Raw genomic sequence first — 18,633 nt, 5'->3', positions numbered from 1 at the left:
AGTACGTACGTACGTCGTCGGTGGTAGGTACGTACGTAGTAGTACGTAGTCGCGTGTGTGTCGTGAGGTGTGTGTGTGTGGGGGGGGGGGGGGAGGGGAGAGAGGGGGCGAGGGAGGCGGTCGCCGTCGCTCTTGTAGCTTCTGACAAGTGGGTCAAGTGAGTGCTTGGTGGGAGGAAGAGGCGTAGAGTAAGTGCCGCTAGTAGCAGGGTGAAGAGGAGGGGTGACTCGAGCCCAGAAACTGGGATAAGTAAAGTGAACAACAACACGGAGAGAAAGGAGAAAAGAGAGAGAGGAGAGAGCGAGGGTTGGGAGAGAAGGGGGTAGGTGGAATGCGTCTGAGTATCGTGGAGAGAGCGCGGCGAGATTCTACGAAAGTACGAAGAGGGAGACACACACATACACACACACGCGCGCGCAGCTCTGCATCACACAGGCAAGCGCGTGTGCAGAGAGAGAAACGGAGAAGAGGCGGACGCGCGCATGCAGCCACACACGGCAGCTCCACTTGTTCCTCTTCCCCCTTCCCTCCCTTCACGATGGCAGAATCAAAGGGTCCATTTCCTGCCAGCATTACATCATCAGCAAGAGGAAGAGCGAGGAGAAAGGGGTGCTTGGGGAAGGAAAGAAAGTGGCAGGTCGATCTGCGCGTCCCCTCCCCCTCCCCACACACACATACATAACATCGATGGTGTCTTTGCCTGTCTGATTCTTCATACAAGAAGCGCAGGTGGTGGCCCGCCCATCACGCTCAGAGGAGAGGAGAGAAAAAGAAGGGAAAGACAGAGGTGCTTGGTTTACATGACACAGAGAGAGAGAGAGAACAGAATAAGGATGAAAAGAGCAAAGCAAAACATCATGACAGATATGCACAAAATTCTTCCTGCATACCGGGGAGTTCTTCCTCCTCACACCTTCACGGACTTCTTGCGCTTCTTGGACGTCTTGCTAGACTCAGCCGCCTCGAGCGCGGCAACCTCCCGCTGGAGCTCAGTCGTGCGATCTCGGTATCCCTTGCGCTGCGAAGACCAAGCCTCTTGGTCCGCCTTCAGCACCGCAAGCTGCTCCCGCCTCTGCGCCTCCCGCTCTGGCCCGTTCTCCTGCCAGCCCTTCAGCTCCTCTTGCCTTTGCTGAAGTTCCGCCTCGGCCTTCTCGCGCAGATCAACTTCGACGGCGAGCCGCTCCGCCATATAAGTCATATCCGCCTCGTGGGCTCGTTCCGCCTTGGCCAGGTCAGCCTCCAGCTTCGCCTTCTGCTCTGTATACCGCACCTCCTGCTGCTTCGCATTCTCGATTTGCTCCTCGAGCTCGCGAATGCGCTTCACCAAGTCGCTCTGATCTTGTTTGGTCTGCAGGTCGAAGTTCTCGGTAGTACGCTTCACCTCGACGTTGCTCTCGCGCAGTGCCGCCAGCTCCAGATGCGCCTCCAGCAGCTTATACTTCTGGTAGTGGAGACGGACGACCTCCGCCTTGAGCGCGTCAGCGTCTGCGTTTTCGGCCCGGGTGCGGTTGCGTGCCGTCGTCCGCTCCACCCGAAGCCGAATGTGATGCGGCACACTCGTCGCGCCGAGCTCACACCGCACGACGACGTTGTTGCTCTCCAGCAGCGCTGCGAAGGAGGCACCACCGTTGTGGGTAAAGTGGTTGTCCGAGACGTGTAGCACGCGCAGTGAGACATTCGTCTGCAGTGCCACACCAATGGCAATCAGTCCACGATCGCCCAGCCACGTCTTGGCAATGTCCAGTTCTTCCAGCGATGCATCAGGCTGGTCAAGGGCCGTGGTGATTGCGCAGGCACCCTCGTCCTCGATCGCATTGCCAGACAGGAGGAGCTTCTCCAGACAAGGATGGCGGCACAAGGAGCGGCCGAGCTGAACGACGCCATCGGGTGAGAGGTGATTGTTCCGCAGCGAGAGCACTTTGAGCATCGCGTTTGTCAGTAACGACCGACAGAGGGTGGAGAGAACCGTGTCGCCCATCGCACAGTCGTCAAGGATAAGACGTGTAATGAAGCGATCGTGGCCCAGAGCGAGCAGGAGGACGAGCCCGGACGAGTGGTCACGCGGCGGCAGCGTCGGCGGTGAGTGATGCTCCAACTGAAAAACAACGCCAGTGTCGTCCTGAACGTCATCCCGCAATGCGCGCGTGCGGCTGACATACTTGGACCCCGAAGCCGATGGCATCGGTGCCACTGACGCCGTACCCTGAGCACGATCATCTAGCCGGCTGCCACCACACATCGTCTGCTCGGTTGCAGTGGGGGCACCGATGCCCAAACTACCGCGGTGCGCCTGCGTTGCAGCGGCGCTGTTGTCCCACAGGTCGTTGTGTGCCAACACTAACGACTGCAACGTGCACCCCAAGGCGCCGCCACTCACGGCGGTGGTGCGTTGTCGCAGCAGCATGCCGGCCATCTCAGCCACACGAGAAGAGAGACCGTTAGAGCTCAGGTCAAGATGCTGAAGGGTGCGGCTGGCCCCGGCGGCCTCAAAGAGCTGCGCCGCCCCACCGTCTGTGAGGTCCACCGATCGCAGCGTCAAGTGCGTGAGCGCCACAGACGTCCGCAGGAGCAGGGCGAGGAGCTGCACTGGTGTGCGCGGGGCACAACGCATCCCATACGAGCCGCCACCCTTTCTTTCAGCTCGATCCGTTTCCGGCGTCGACGTACTACCGACGCGGGTGACGGCAGCGGCGCCGCCAGTCGGCGAAACGGACCCCGACGCCGCGCCAGCAGACGGAGTACCGCAGTTCATGGCAAAGGGGTTGCCGCTTAGATCGAGCCGCTTCAGTGTGCGGCTCAGCACGCAGCCTTCGAGCACCAACATGGCACCGATGGGCTCGATCTGATTTACGTAAGCCTCCTCCCTGTCAGAGCCGAGGATGAGCACCGCCAGACGTTTGTGCTGCGCAATAGCGCTGCCAAGAGCCTGCATGGCGTTGAGATAGCTGCTGCTGCTGCGAGCACCACTACCACCCGCGATGCCGCTGGCCACCGCTCCACCTGGGCGAGAGGCGAGGGTGCCAGTTGGAATGCTTCCGCCGGTGCCTTTGCTCTTAAAAGCCGTGCTGTCACCGCTGATGCTGCCCGTCACAATCGAGGAGGAGCCGATGGCATTCGCCCCTAGGTCAAGGTGCGTCAGCTGTGGCATATCCCGCAGCACGTGGACTAGCAGCTCACACCCGACATCACGCAACACGTTGGCATGGAGGTCGAGCTTGACCAGCGAGCACTGGTGCAGCAGTGGTGCAAGGCTGTTGATGAAGTTAGCGCCGAGCCGCTGGCGGCGCAACAAGATTTTCTGATCACCGAATCCGTTCTCGATCGTGGTCGTATACAGTCGCTTGACATCTGGTGTGTTCTTCTCGTGTGTATCGCGCAGCCACGCCGTGTACATGTCGCCGTACACCTGCTCTGACGATATCCCAAGTGACGCGTACATCTTGCAATTCGAGAAGGTGGAATAAAAAGAGCTGAGCTCGCCTGTCAGAGTAGGCTGGGGAGTGGAAGGAGAAAGAAAGCCGCCTCGGCGGAGAGACTCGCTCACAAGGCTGCAATCAGGAAGTCTGTACACACACGTGCAGAGGCAGCAAGACCGCCCAAAGTGGCGAATACGATCAAAGAAGGAGAAAGAGCTGCGGAGTGGCAGTGTTGCATACTTCACTCGCCGTGTATATGGCTCGAGCGAAGCCCACTCCATGCCACACGGTTGAGAGAGAGAGAGAGAAGGGGGGGAGGGGGAAGAGCGATGGAAATATAGAAAAGGAGAGAAACAAGCACACACACATACACACGCGTGTACAGTGTCGTCGAAAGACCTCCGTCATTGACATCAAAGCGAGAGCCGTAGGCTGAGGGAGAGTGGAGTAGCCAGCAGAAGCCCTCCAACATCAGACGGCAGCCCACGTAGTCGTCGTCACCAACCGCCAGTGAGGATGAATGACGCTCCGTGGGCAGACGTGCGGGATAAAAGGTGGGAAGAGACAGCACTGGTGACGACCCCGCGTCCCTCAGCCCCTCCTCTCCGGGGGGGGGGGGACTTGAAGCACCCCTCGTGCGCTCGTGCACGTTGCCAGACGCAGAGAGAAGAGAGGAGGGAAGCAGCGCGATGGCCATCACCGGCCCCCTCCCCCCTCCTCAGCCCTTTCCACCCCTGTTTTGCTTGTTGCTGTTCGTTTCGTCCTTGGTAGATACCCCAGTCGCGTACATCAAGTCCGCGCCCGCTCAAGCACTTGCCGCTCCTCGACCTCCAGGCTTTTACGATCCTTTTCGGACAACCCAAGTCTCCGCCGCACGTACCGCTCGTTCGAGCTCGACGTCATGATGATCGTTTGCGACTGGAACGGCCCAAAGTGCACATGCAAGTCCGACCGCTCCGTTGAGGGTAGCTGGCTCTCTAACCGTGTCACCTGATCTCTGTCCGAGATACTAACATCAATCACCGGTGGCAGCGCAATCTCCGTATCGGGCAAGTCCAAGTAAGAAAGCCTGTCAAGCCGAAGGTGAGGTGGAAGGCGCTCGTTGCTCGGGAATGCGCCAGGCTCCAGCAGCTGCTTATACTCCCCCATCATCACCAGGTAGGTGCACCGACTGTAGGCAGTGTTGAAGCCAGTGCGGCGCATCACCAGCCAAAACATTACCACGGTCGTCACGCCGCTCCAGAGCGCCACCGCGAAGAAGCGATTTCGATTCTTGAGAATGATCTGCATGGTGTCGCGGGAACAGCGTGTCCATGTGCATGTGTATGAGTATGTAGACCAGGTAGCAGAATCATCCCTGCGAAGAAGTGAGTGAGAGTGAGTGGGTAAGAGGGTGAAGAAACAGGGCAGCCACGCTGCCTCCGCCTCAGTTGTTTGGTTTCTTCGTCTGCTTGATTTTGAAGAGACACGCACAGACACGCGCACGTCCGGCTGCTGCTGCTGCTGCTGTCCCGCGTTGCCTCCGCCTGCAGCAGACACCGTCCGACCTGGAGAGAGAAGAGAGGGGAGGAGGGAGAAGACCAAACTACTGAGGAGGAAAAAGTCAGTGAAGTCGCCGAAGGAAACGTGTCCAAGCGACTGTACTCCATACGGTCTTGCAGTGAAGGGGGTATATGGCAGCAGCACGAGGGCACGCGCCGCTGAAACGTGACGATTGAGAGAGAGAGAGAGAGAGAGAGAGAGATGCAAGTCAGGTGGTGACCCCCTCCCCCCCCCCCCCCCGCCAGCATCGCTTCCCACCGCGTACACACACGTGTTCCCTCCACATGTCTGCATGGTGCGAAGGGTCGTCCGCGGCGTTGCCGCGCTCATGACCCCCTCACACAGGCAGACGCGCGTCAGAAGAAAAGGCGCGCCTACCTCGTGATGAGCAGTTCCGGCCGCCGCCCCTTTTCAAGGCGTTGAAGGACAACAGTAAACACAGGCAGGAGAGAAGGCGCACATGCGGAGGTGAGAAGGTACGCAAATCATGACAGCAACGACAGTCTGCAGAACAGGGCGGAGGGAGGCAAAGACGATCATGCGAAAAAGGGGGAGTGTGAAGGGCTGCCGCATACACCCGCACTGCGCCCTTTTCCCGTTTTCCCCGAGCACCACGCGGTGAGCACGACGAATAAGAAAATACGAGGGAGGGGGAGACGAAAACACACGGGCACTGGGAGAGACTAAGGTGGGCTCGGGGGTAGGCCCTTGTTAGACGGTGCGTGAAAGGGTAAATCGCCGTGTCACCTCTCAAGCACTTGGATGGGCCAAACGCATCGGTGCCAGCCTGTGCTGCGTTCAATCAAGAAGACTCCGAGGAAGCATTACAGCATGGTGAGCGCTCACTGCGCAGTCGCTCGTTGTGTCTCCATGTTGCTGTCAGGGGGGCACGGAGGTGTCCCAGAGACTTTGGATGGTGGCCCCCTTCCGCAGCTTCTCTACGGCGAGACCGATCGACGGCTCGTAGACGGGCCGTCGATCTGCTCCTTTCTGGCCATCATCCGCGTAGTAGGCCGCGAACGCCTCCATCGGCGCCTCTCGCAGAACGTATTGCCCTTCCGTCTGCCGCTTACTCTGCGGGGAGCCGGCGCCGCGGTGAGCGTCCTCTCCGTGCGTGCTATCGCTGCCGGGGGTCTCTCCCTTCGACTCCAAAGCACCTGGCACCACCGCTGTGGACATGTTGTCGTGCAGCGTCACCTTCATGCCGAGCAGCGGCCGCGTCGTCCAGGTGCGCCACAGCGTGCTGATCTCCGTGTACATTTCTTTCAGCTTCTCCTCCGGGTCAATGCGGAAGCCCAGCACAAAGTTGCCAGCATAGCTGGACGTCTCGATCACCAGTGCCTGCCCGAACTTGCTCATCTGTGAGCGTAGGCCGACAAACTGCAGATACGGCACGGACACGTTGAACAGCTCCGCCGCAGCAAACCAAACGACGCGAATGTTCGTCACAACGAGGGTGCCAAGGCGGCCTTCGTCCTTGCTGACGCTGCTGACACCAGCAGTGCGGGAGATGACGCTCTCGCCGTCGAGGAGGAGGAGGTTGCCGTGCTGCACAACAGCGCTACGCACGCGGAGCTCACGGTAAACTCGCGTGCTCTCGTACGCGTTCCAGACAGCTCGAATAGTGCAGTACAAGCTCTGATCGGTGGCCGTGCCCTTGCTTGGTCGCCTGCGAAAGCTGCTAGGACTGCCCCCTTGACTAGCGCCGCCAACGCCGTTGCCTTCCAGAAAAATAAATTGGAAGCGCCTAGTGCCGTACTTAGCACTGAGCGTAACGCACTCCGTCGTGCCACCGACCAGCTTCGACGCCATCTCCTGCACTGTCAGCTTCTGCACGCAGTAGTAGCCGATGCTTATATTCACAGCTTGCCGCCGCGCGCTCGACCAAATCAACCGCAGATTTGTCACCAGCAGCGTACCGGAGTGCCCTTCGTTACCCTTCTTATCTTCCACATGATTGAAGGCAGCGTAGACGTGCTCCGTGTTCTCGCGCAGCTTCAGCGCCGCCGCTGACGCGCCGAAGTGGATTTCGCGGTCTTGCCAGAAGGAGAACGCCTTCGTAATTCCCTTGATCGCCCCTGATGAGGACGACGTCCCGCCATTACGTCCCTTCGGCATTCGTGGCTTGTCGCACTGAGTTGTCAACTTCGACGAAGCGAGGCGAGAGCGCGAGGAGTCGGCAACGCCGGCAGTGACAGTCGTCTGCTTTTTACTTGCTAGTCGATGATGTCCTGCACTTTGATGGATGGAATGTGCATGCAAGGTCCAGCACCCTACACCCCCCCTCGCACCGCACGTGTTCGTGTGGATTGTTTGCTGATTTTGTGTGCGCAACTTGTGTGCCGCAGTGGGCATATTAGGGGCGCCGGTGCGTGTGTGTCAGTGTGACTGACGCCTTCCTAGCAGCCTCCTCCCGCCCCCTCCCTCCACTGCTCAGGTACGCTCAACGATGTATGCCGTTTGCCTACTCTACACCAGCCAAGGGTATCGCGCGCTAACGTGGGGGGAGGGGGGGGGGGGCAGCAACAGTCGCGAGGGAGAAAGCGGAGACTGCGGCAAAAAGAGAGAGACATCCGAAGAGGGGGAAAAGAAGAGAAGCGGACTGGCACGGGGGAAGCGCAGGTGTCGTGAAGACGCACAACCCTGGGCGGGCGTCGCGCACCACACGCTCACGCCCTCCGCACAAACAAGGCCCAACTTCGAGTCGAGATGAGTCAGAGAGCCTGTGCGGGAGGTGGACATGAGAGGGGAAAAGGCGAGTCACCACAGAGGTGAAGGGGGAACACAGTACGCACATGCACCAGCGAGTGCCCGTGAGTTCACTGCTTTGCCAGTGGTAGGAATACCGCGTGCCGCCGCCCTCTCGTTCTATCTCGCCCTCTTTTGCTCTCCTTAGCTCCATACTTCGCCCAAGCACACACGCACACGCTCGCAGCAGTGAACTCGGCAAGTGCTTCACCGCGCGCCTCACTTCGTCGCCTGGGCGAGTCTGTGTGGGTGGGTGCGTGTGTGTGTGTGTAGGGTAGTCATCTGAGATAGGAGTACCAGAGAGAAAAAAAGCGAGGAGCGAGAGAGACACTCTGGCCCCCCTTGTACCCAGCCTCACCACCACGCATGCAGGTAGGCGTATGTGTGGTGGTGAGGCTGGGTACAAGGGGGGCCACAGCGAAGGTGGAACAGAACAGGGACAAGAACGAGGGAGTGCACCCCCTCTCTCGCCAGCCCCTCCCCCCTTTTCATCCCCTTTCTGCGCACCCCCTTGTCTACTTTGCGCGCCCCACTTTTGGAGTCAGCCAACGCTATAAAGTGCCTTGCGAGGAGGAGGAGGGGGGGGAACGGGTGCCGCTCTCCTCTCCTGCCGCCTTACCCTCTCTAGACAAAGCGAAAGAAAGCGAAAGACACACATGTATGCGCCACGTACTGACAACGACATCACGGAGAAGAGGAAAGAGACGGCGATGGCCATCGCACGGGGACGGCTGGGGGGGAGGGGGGGAACGAATAAACTAATAATCATATAAACAATCAGCCAAGAAAACGACCATGCGAAACACGCAGCCGCAGCCCACAACACAAAAAAAGGGGAACTCACAAACAATCGAAAAGGGCGAAACAAACAAAGAGAGAAAAAAAGAAGACAAGAGCGCTGCGATACGAGGAAAATCCACTCTGCGTGTGTGCGTGTGTGTGGGGGGAGGGGGGAGGGGTGACACCCTTGGCGGAGGGCACATTGCAGGGGGAAAGGGAAAAAAGAGAGAGCACGAAAAGCAAGAAAGAGAGAAAAGCACCACCTCACTTCTTCCTCAGCGTTTCACGTGCTCATATCCCCCCCCTCCCCGTTCGCTCCTTCTCGCCTTCTCATCCACTCGCTCGCTAATCGCTCCTTCCAATGTTTTTTGTAGTTACCTCGCGTATTCGCCTCCCTTCACCGTGTACTACTAGACCGATAGAGGAGAGCGTGAGTGTGTGGAAGGAGGAGGAGAGGCATGGCGCACGTACACGTTACGCATTATGCACAGACTCCGATATCGCTGAGGGAACCCTTGTGGTAGTGGGTGGGTACGTCTACACCGTACGTACCCCTTGAGCTTATCCTCTGCCGGTCCGACCTCACCCCTCCCTCCCCCTCCTTCACCCCCCCCCTCTCCTCCTCCAGACACACAGGCGAAAACACGTTCTTCCTTCCGCTATCGTACACTACTACACACTTTTAAATATTTTTTTGATTTGCCGTTGTGTTGCTCGGCAATGTGTGTGCATGTGGATGTGTGTGGGTGTGGATGTGCGGACTTCTTTGCGATGAGGGCCTACGTGACGCATCCCTCTCACCTCCACTCCCTCATCTCTTCCCTCTCTCAGGCACAAGCGCACACACACACGCACACGCATATCCCCTTCAACCCATCAACAGACATAGGCGCAGCACAGAGAAATCAAGGGGCATCTACAGCACACAGCATAAGACCGACACAACACATACACGCGTACGCGAGCGAGCCTCACACACGACTAACGCGTGCCCTGTGCGCTTGTGGCGCTCGCGCAACCACGCCGAAGAGCAGAGACACGTGCGCCACCGGTCAGCGATGTCGTCAACGTCACTGTCACGACACGAGGAAAGCGGAAAAAAGAGCCAATCGGGCACGGAACTGCGACAGCTGCTTGTGCAGAGAGCCGCAGTACTCTCTTTGGAGACTTTCTCTGGCTTTCCCCGCTAGTTCCGCGTGGCCAGCTTGCGCCACTCGCGCATCTGCTTCACCAGCTCTTGGTGCTCGGCGTTTTTCGTAATCTCGGCAGCGCGGGCGTAGATCTCGATGATGCGGTGGTCGCCGTTGTACTCGTGGACCTGGTGGGACCAGTCCTCTAGCTGCTGCAAGTTACTACACCCCTTGATGGCTTCCATCGTGATGGCGCGGGTCGGGTCGACGTCGTCCAGCAGCTCCGCCACGGTTTCCCTGAGGTCGCTCTCGTAGCCGCCCTCCTTTGCCTCTGCGGTGTACTCTTTCCTCACACTCTCCACAATCTCGAGCATCTCCCTCCGCGCGGTCGTGTCGTTGGCGGCCACAGTCTGAAAGTCATCGAAGTAGACGATGTGGTACTTCTCCGGCAGCCACGCCGTTAGGCGAGCACCAATCTCCGCACGGTCGGCCGGGTGAAGTTCTGTGTTGAGGTTCCAGCGCGTCTTCTCACGCAGCGAGTTGGGCGAGCCACCGGGCAGGATATCGAGGCGGTTATCCTCGGCCAACTCATTCGCACGGATGCACTTGACGTACTTCATCTCTGCCTGCACGTGCTCCTCATCGAATACGCGGGCGATGAGCACATTCTCAGACTTCTCAGCATCCGGGCCGGTCCCGGCCTTCCTGTCCTTGAGCAGCTGCTGTGCTCGGGCGACAGTGTTGGCCTGCTTCTCGAGGCGGTACTTGATCTCATTCCCGAACTCCTTGCGGTTGAGGTGAGTGTTTAGACGATCTGCGTCGAAGAGTAAGCACTCGTAGCTGGAGGCGAAGTCAATGTGCGGCAGAACACTCTTCGCAAAGTTGGTCTCCTCCTCTGTCTTCGCGTGCGCCTTCATCCAGCTTGGCGGCTCGCCGTTGAACTTGTAGTTGTGTGTGTCCAGCTCCAGTGCGTGGCCGTACCAGCGGTCGTGATCGTAGCGTCGCTGCACAGACAGCGACGACGACATCGCCACAGCGGCGGCGCCAAGCGCAGACGACACGGCGCGGCGCGTAAACATTGCTGCTGCGACTTTGTATACTTACGAAGAACTAAAAAGAGGAGAAAAAGGGTGGTGGGGTATGGTGCTTCCTAGCGACGGCGAGAGCGAGCGATCAGCGTACGAGCGGGTGTGTTGGGGCTACCATTGCGAGGGTGAGGAAGGAGTGAATGGGTGCATGGGTGTGCGTGTGATATTGAGTGGCCGTGGGTGCGGTTGTGTCGCACAGCGCGGGGGGAGGGGGGGTGCACATACAGAACGAGCACAACGAGGAAGAGGAGCGAGTGAGGAAAGGGGGATGGCAAAGATGAGATGAAGCAGCAGAAGGCTGAAGGGAAAAAAAGGGCGTAGGCGAACGAAGAAGTGCGCACACTTCCGCGCTGTAGTCCCCAGCGGCAGCGGGGGTCACATCCCTTCACAGCCACACACACACACACGCAGAGGTATCGATGGTGGCGGTGGGGGGGGCAAACAGGGGGCCCCTGCGGGGGCCCGAGAAGCAAACAGCACGCGGACGCGGCATCTCGCAAGGAACAACAGAGCCCTCGAGCGACGGCCGCTTGTGTGGGAGAAGCTAAGCACGCCTCATCCGAGGTGCGGAGCGTCCCATGGTAAAAATGGGGGAGGGCAGTGGCATAAGCTCGCATACACACTCTCGTAAACCAGTGTGCTGTCACTCAACTGAGTAAGAAAGAGGGGTGAAGGGATGAAAAAGAGCGTGGTGGGTAGTGCTGGCAGCTCTTGCTAGTCGCATGCGTTTCTTCAGCGTTCCTTCACACTTGAAAGAACAAATTTTGTCGTGCCTTGGCTGCGCTTGCGGGGCTCATTTCCCCTTTCAGCAGAGGCTTAGCCATGACCAGGCCTTGTCCATCCCTGCAGTCGTACGTCTCTGCGTGCCGGCGCAGGAGTCCTCCACTTGGGCTGGACCCCGTTTCGTGTGCGTCGCACGTCGTTAGCCTTCTCAGCGCCGGGGTGAGCTAGGCAGGCTGGGGGAAAACACACACACACACACGCTAACTGGTCGCCTTGGTGCTTCCCAGCACGTCGACCGGCGGAGCCGACTTGCGGTGGTTCCGTGGGATTTGTGGTGCGAGGGCATAGAGGAAAAGGGCCTCGTAGTGCCCGGACGAGAAGCCCCCCGCTGTGGCTCCTCCTCCATGGCTGCATTTAAGGGTGCTGATCCCGCGCTGAGCCCCTGCAGACAAGACAAAAGCTGAGAGAAGTCTGTCACCCGCCAGACCGCGTTGCCACCAGCGGGGACAGCCTTTCAAGTGCCGCCCGCATAGCGGAGACTTCTCAGGCGCGAGTAAAGGCAGTGCCGAGTCGTCGGCGGGGCGGCGCGTGGCACCTCGAGTGGTGCCGCAGTCCTTGGCGAGGCTGCGGGGCAGGTCATTCACCAAGCGTTGCTGGATTGCAATGTAAAAAAGCGCCGCATCTACGCCCCCTCTGAGAAGTAGAGGCGTCTTGTGTGCGCGCGCGGCCGGTTAAGCCAGTGGACTCTTCCGACTCCGCCGAAGCCGTGGTGCGTCCCCTGTGCTGCCGCGATTGCAGACTGACCCGTGGCCGGTGCGATGCGCAGTGTCTGGCCTCTGGCGCCCACCAGCCCTTCTGAGAGCAGGGGCTGCAGACACAGCATCGCCGCTCGAGGCTCTGCGTGTGCCGAGTGATTCGCTGTGAGGTACCCATGGTTTGTCAGCGGGTCCTCTCGCGGCAACGGCGCCCCTGTCGCATACAGCCCGCGGAGCTTCGCACCCTTTCCATGGCGGGTCGTGAGATGCGCACACTGAAGTCGTCGGTGAGTTCTCCGAGCCCTCGGATATTGCCCGATCCTTCGTGCGGAGTGCCACACCAGCTTCAGGACGAGTGCGGCGCGCGGCTGGGCTCTCGAGAGCTCCTTGTGAGGTGTCTTCGCGTCTCCTTGAGGTGCAGCGGGGCACGCGGGTGCGTCTTGGTTTCTCGCCCAAACCCCCTCGCGGCGCTCTCTGCTCAGAGCTCCGGCGACATCGGTCAATCGCATTGGTCTGTCTGGCTCGCGTGCAGGGGAGGGCTGAGTGGGCCCACCACCTTTTACCCACACAGGGGCTCTTGAGGCGGTTGGCCGCTTTCACTCTCACGCCCCTGCCGCTCGCACGTCCAGGTGGATATGACCGCCTTCGCCAGGTCGAAGCTCCACAGGGCGCTTGGCATCAGCTGCAGCTCTCAACTATCGCAAGTGGCCCGCTAGAACCGCTGGTGAGACCGCTGATCACGTCACCGCACTGACATGGGCGAGTCTGTCCGAGTCGATGCACCGCCCTGGCAGACAGGCGCGCCCTCCTCCCACCCGCCCGCCTGCCGCTCGCGTCATTGTTGGGGAGGGAATCGCCTCGCTGTAGAGCGCCGCGTGTTGCTCACGAAGAACCGCGCCCAGCGACTGTGTCAGCAACTCTGCCGGCTGCGTCTTTCCCAGGCCCCCCGTCGACGGCCAGGAAGGGGGTCAACCGGCGGCTTGCCTTCTTCGCCTGCCTCCGCCGCCCCCCCCCCCCTGCACCTCTGTTTGAGTTGCCACGGTGCGCAGGGGCATCGTCCTGCTTCCCCTTTCTGGTCGTCTGCTGAGTTGTGGGGCGGAAGAGCTCCGCCGTGTGGTGGTGTTTGAGGTCGTCCTCCGCGGCAGCCGCGTCGCCTGTCATGTTCGGTGCTGCCTCCTCGAGCAGTTGGCCAACCAGCTGGGTCAAGCTGCCTTGGCAAAAAAAAAAAGGCGGGTATTCCACTTGGGCGACGCCTGCGCCGTATTCACCTGCGCGCTCGCCGTGGAGACGCTTCGCCCAAGACCAGCTATGGTAGAGAGGCGGCTAAACGGCTGGAACGCCCACTGCCATGGCACCGAGTTCCACCACAGATTCCTCGACATCGTCCAAGAAGACGGTGTACGTCGCGATCACCGTCCCCACTGGGGGTGAGCGAGTGGAACTTCGCATGGTTAATGGAATCTTCCCTAGTATCGTTCTTTCACACTGACCTTTTCCACCTCGCCAAGGAGTGGTGCCCCTCATCCGTTCCGCCCTCCAATGGGCGCGCCCTGCTGTCTGCCGCAACACAGGGCAAAGTCGCACACGCCCGTCGCCGCCGCATCCGGCAGCCCTTCTCGCCGCCTCCGTGCAGAGGGTCTGCTCACTGTTTGACCACGCAGACTGCACCTTCTCGCGGAGCGTCTTGTAGTCGATCATACGCCCCTCTCCCTGAGCAGCTGCGGGGTTTGTACGAACTTCGCCGCTGGCTCCTCCGTCCCGACGTGGCCGCTTCTCGCCATGCTTGAACACTCGTGAAAAGGCGTGCTTTAAAAGAAAGGAGTGGTGAAGTCCTCACGAGAATAAACTGGGTTGCACAACTATGTAGATAAGCAGGAGCGTGAAGGGAAAGGGGGATCGAATCCCATCCGGCTGTACCTGTGTGCCCCCCACCACCACACACACACACACACACACACGCACACGCACACGCACAGTCCTCATCTGCCTTCGACCCTGCTAAGCCGTGTCCTCCCTCACGTGAACGTCACCCCTCGTGCACCGCTTCTGCCCAATCCTCGTTCGATATGCATCGCCAATCCTTCGCGGCACGCCCTCTCACCTCTCGCGGTCGTACTCTGCCGGCAAGATGGCACGCCACACGCAAAGCTCCCTCTCCGCCCACCACCGCCTCAGCGGCCCCTCTCTCCTTTTCCCTCTAGCCTCTCCCACCCCCTTTCCACTGTTTATCTCACGCCTGCACACACACACACACACACACACACACACACACACGTATGCATGCAAAGAGAGGCAACAAAGAAAAAGAGCGCACCGCAGGCTCCGCGACATGCGCAGTGGGCGTGGGGGAGGGGAGGGGAGGGGAGGGACTCAGCAGCGAAATGCCAACAACCACGACAAGAAAAAAAAGACGCGTTCGCGCAGGCAGGGGCGGATCACACACACGGCGGAAGAGGAAAAGAGAAGCTGAAATAATAAATAAATAAAACCCCGAAAAAAAAGGCCACACACCGCAAAGCGAAGGGGAGGGGAGGGTGGGCTGCCCAACAGTAAAAATGGAGGGGGACGAACACGAAAAAGCAACAGAAGGGGCACGGCAGCCAAGCGCACAACCGTCCTGGCACCCAACGAACCTCCACCTCACTCGCTCTCGCTCCGGCCACCTTCGGCTTCCACATCACACCACCGGTAGAACGGCTCCCGCCTCAGCGCAATACTGGAAGCGGGAGAAAATGAAGAACGAAAAGGCAAAAGTGACCAGTGCAACAAGCTCGATTACACATCAGCATCAATACGGAGAGTATAATAAGACACACACACACACATACCAACATGCGTGTCAGCTCTCCATTACGAGGATCCATCACTAATTATGCGTGGTGCCCATTGGTGGGACTGGATAAGCTCGTATTGCGGAAAGAGATGGGCCCCAGTCCTAACTCAATCAACTCGGAAAGCGAGTACGACGCCTTCAGCCCAGCGACAGTGCGACGATCAAAGACGTACACGCAGAGAAGGAACACGTCGAAGGTCATCTCCGACCCCTCGGGCACGCGTTGCTTCATAAATTCAAAGATAGCCTCCCTCTGTGGCTGCGTCAACTGCTTGCGCATGCAGCGGCTGAGCTGCGCCATGCCGGCCATGAAGCGCTCCTTTGACAGCGCCTTGTCCTTCGAAGTCACGCGGAACAGCGAGGGGAGCTGACTACGGCCCTGGATGACGATGTTCTGCAGCTGCTCCATGGCATCGATGTCCCACAGTAGCGGGTCGGGCTTGCCGTTGGCAATCTGCTGAAGTTTCTTCACAAACTCCGGTCCGTTGATGTGCCCGTTGCCCTTCTCGTCGAACGACTCAAACAGCTGGAAAAGTTGGCAGTCGCTCGTCGTGTAATCGATGGCGCGAATGACAGAGCAGAACTCGTTGTAATTCACCACCTCCTTGTTGAAGGCGGCGGAGACGAGCTGCGAGCGGTGATTCATGCGTTGCTGCTGCAGCACCCGGGCGCACACCGACTGCCGCCACTCGTCGCCCCAGAGGTCGTGCAGGACGTTGTGGAAGTTGTTCAGGAAGGAGGCGTACCAAATACGCGAGTGAGCGTCCACCTCGACGAGGTAGCCGCGGAGGAAGTGCCACGGCAGGTCGAGGTTCAGCACGTTGCGCATCGACTCCACCCACTCGATCACCCACAGCGACCCCTTATTGGTGCGGTCGAGCTTCGAGAAGTAAGCAAGCAGGCGATGGCGTCTCTGGTAGATGCGCTCGCGCAGCTCACGCAGGATGTCGTCCTTGGTCCGACGGTGCAGTAGCATTCGGCTTGCAGAGCCAGTCAAGTTCAGCCCGCTGATGGTGCCCCCAACGGTGGCGTTGAAGGGGCTCATCTTGGCCATGTTCGACACCGTTAGCGTGAAAGAATCGGCGAGGCTGATCAACTGCGACTCGTCGTACTCGTCCTCGAACATCTGGTACGTGTGGTAAGACGGCTCCAGGTTGTCGCCGATGAAGGTGCAGATGGCGCCATAGTTCGAGCTCGGTCCGTCGTAGTTGCTAGCCGAGAAAATCGTCAGTAACTTGCGGTTGTGGTGCTCCTCGTACCCGCTCAGGCAATCCTCGTGCGAACGCACGACAAGCTCCAGCTTGTTGTTCTGTAGAAACTCCGTCGTCACATCGGAGCCAAATTCGACACCCGCACCACGTTGACTCTCACGCCAGCCCTTTATGTCCTCTACTGGGTCAGACCACAGCATGTCCTGGAAGATCTCATCCTCCTCGGGCTGTGAGTAGTTGGGGATTGGAATCTGCCGGAAGCGCTGGATGCGTGAAATGTCGTTGATGCTGACCCCGCGTCGCCGCGGCAGACCGCCATGAACAACGAAGATTTTGCCGCCAATGAGCGTGGCCAGCGGCAGGGCGCAGAAGCAGCGCTGGATGAGTCGGAACACATTGCGGTCGTACTTGGTGCTCACCTCGACATCGAAGCCGTACTCATCGTTCATGTAGTCGCACTCGTGGTTGCCGCGGTTGAGCGTGACATACTTTGGACACGCCAGCATCAGGGAAAAGAGGATGAGAAGGATCTCCACACCGCATGCGCCGCGGTCGACATAGTCACCATTAAAAATGTAGTGAGTGCTCTCGCTCGGCATGCCGCTCTCCTTTAGGATGTGCAGAAGGTCGGCAACCTGGCCATGCAAGTCACCGACGACGACTATCTTGCAGCCCTGAATTACGCGACCGTTGCTCACGCGGGCCCCGACGGCCGGCGACACGCGCACGACGTTCGGCATGGTGTTCAGGTGGTTCATCGCGTCGGTGAAGACGCGCCAAGCGGCGGGGTACGGCAGAAGCACGTGGTTCTTGATGTCCTTGATCATCCGCTCGACATGGTGGAGAGTGATGGGGACGCTGGCGTTCACCGGAAAGTAGTGAGAGGAGGTTGCTGGGGCAACCATGGGTGACTGAATCACCGATCGTGACCGCTTCGGTGCCATGACGTGCTGCTCGTTGACCTTGTCGTGGGCCTTGAAGATGGCAAAGCCCTCTTTTTTTAGGTCCATCTCCTTGTAAACGCTTCGGAAGATCGTCTCCTCAATCATCGCCTTGCACTTGATCCAACGCCACAGCAGCTGCATCCGCGCCACGTTGTACTCGAGATTGGCCCTCGGGTCTTTCTCCTTTCCGGGTGGTATGAAGCGGCGCTGCAGCTCCTCCGTCGCGAAGGGGCCGCGGATGAGCTTCACCTTGCCCAGGATTGCCTTGGGGCACCACTCGTGAATGCGTGTGATGCACAACTCCCCGCACTGTGGGCAGGGCTTCGGCTGGCAGCTATCCCGATGCGCATACATGTCAGTGGCCAGGATCTCGACACCACACTTGGGGCAGATTGCCTTCTGCCGCTTCCCGCAGTCCTCCAGGTGCTTCTGCAGGTCACCCTGGCGCACAATCTGGCGACACCACGAGTTCCAGCAGGTCACCTCGCGCTCGTCGCACATAACGGTGTGGGCGTTGTAGTCCTTGTCCGGAACCTTGCGGTGGCAGAAGTGGCACATTGGCCAGCGACTCTGATCCGGCATGGCGCCGCCGGTGCCAGTCGTACGGCCGCCGTGATGGTAGCCGCCGTTGCTGGGGCCATTGGCGTTCAGCTCGCCTTTGGGTGCTGTACTTTCATTGCTGGAACTGTGCTGCTTAGCTCGCTCCCTTTCGACGCACCCTCGACTGCTCCTGCTGCTCGCAGATGTAATGTTGTGCGCCACGCTCTCCTTGGATGAATCGCACCCCATCGCTGGCACGTAACCGTTGCCTCAACCGAAAAAAAAAAAATCAAGACCGCAGCAACGACGCAGAAACCCAAAAAAAAAAGGCCAGCCAGTGTGCGAGAAGTTGTGCGCGTGTGGCGTCTGCGTATTAAGCGCGCAGCTGCGCCTTTCAGACAGCCTACCTCTTTGGTGAGGTGCGGGCGCTTTGCTTCGCTCTGTTGACCCTCCCGTCGCGCGAGCTTTTTGGGTGTTCCGCTCAAGAAGTTTTTCCGCTTTCACCAGCACCCACACGCACCAGTGCGTTTGTGTGTGTGAAAGCGAGGGGAAGGAGGGGAAGGGGGGGTCGAGCTGCCACCGATGTCCTACAGAAAACAAAAGAATGCCCAAAGCCGCAGTCGCCGTTACGGCTTGGGGGTGGCTGCGGGTGAGGATAACGATGTCCTGCACACACACACACACACGCCCTCCCTCCCACACACGCAAGGGAAGGAGAGGGTGTAGTTCGGTTTCCCTTTTCGCTGCTTGCTCAAGCGCTCGATCGATCCGAGGCAGCGCGCACGTGAACAACAGGGGTGCACTGATGCGGCAGCCTATACACACCGCACAGGCACACGCACGCGATGAACAGAGACGCGCCCAAAAGAGGCAAAAAAAAAAAACAAGAGGCACAGTGAACGAGAGAAAGCGCGCGCAAGAGA

General features: G+C 59.4%; 5 protein-coding genes across 5 annotated transcripts; all 5 read right to left on the bottom strand.

Moving 5' to 3' along the window:
* Window positions 1-907: 907 nt before the first annotated feature.
* On the bottom strand, window positions 908-3,439 carry LPMP_120700 (hypothetical protein; the record flags this gene model as incomplete). Its single annotated transcript, XM_010698749.1, has 1 exon — window positions 908-3,439. The coding sequence occupies one exon, from the start codon at window positions 3,437-3,439 to the stop codon at window positions 908-910; it is 2,532 nt and encodes an 843-aa protein (XP_010697051.1).
* Window positions 3,440-4,205: 766 nt separating this feature from the next.
* LPMP_120690 (hypothetical protein) lies at window positions 4,206-4,706 on the bottom strand (the record flags this gene model as incomplete). Its single annotated transcript, XM_010698748.1, has 1 exon — window positions 4,206-4,706. One exon carries the CDS (start codon window positions 4,704-4,706, stop codon window positions 4,206-4,208), a length of 501 nt encoding a protein of 166 aa, XP_010697050.1.
* Window positions 4,707-5,837: 1,131 nt separating this feature from the next.
* LPMP_120680 (hypothetical protein) lies at window positions 5,838-7,076 on the bottom strand (the record flags this gene model as incomplete). Its single annotated transcript, XM_010698747.1, has 1 exon — window positions 5,838-7,076. One exon carries the CDS (start codon window positions 7,074-7,076, stop codon window positions 5,838-5,840), a length of 1,239 nt encoding a protein of 412 aa, XP_010697049.1.
* Window positions 7,077-9,672: 2,596 nt separating this feature from the next.
* LPMP_120670 (cytochrome c oxidase subunit IV) lies at window positions 9,673-10,695 on the bottom strand (the record flags this gene model as incomplete). Its single annotated transcript, XM_010698746.1, has 1 exon — window positions 9,673-10,695. The coding sequence occupies one exon, from the start codon at window positions 10,693-10,695 to the stop codon at window positions 9,673-9,675; it is 1,023 nt and encodes a 340-aa protein (XP_010697048.1).
* Window positions 10,696-15,052: 4,357 nt separating this feature from the next.
* LPMP_120660 (serine/threonine protein phosphatase-like protein) lies at window positions 15,053-17,752 on the bottom strand (the record flags this gene model as incomplete). Its single annotated transcript, XM_010698745.1, has 1 exon — window positions 15,053-17,752. One exon carries the CDS (start codon window positions 17,750-17,752, stop codon window positions 15,053-15,055), a length of 2,700 nt encoding a protein of 899 aa, XP_010697047.1.
* Window positions 17,753-18,633: the final 881 nt, after the last annotated feature.

Source organism: Leishmania panamensis (assembly GCF_000755165.1).
Source record: "Leishmania panamensis strain MHOM/PA/94/PSC-1 chromosome 12 sequence".
Lineage (NCBI taxonomy): Eukaryota > Euglenozoa > Kinetoplastea > Trypanosomatida > Trypanosomatidae > Leishmania > Leishmania panamensis.
The sequence above is the reverse complement of the archived record's forward strand: the minus strand, read 5'-3'. Positions and strand labels throughout refer to the sequence as shown.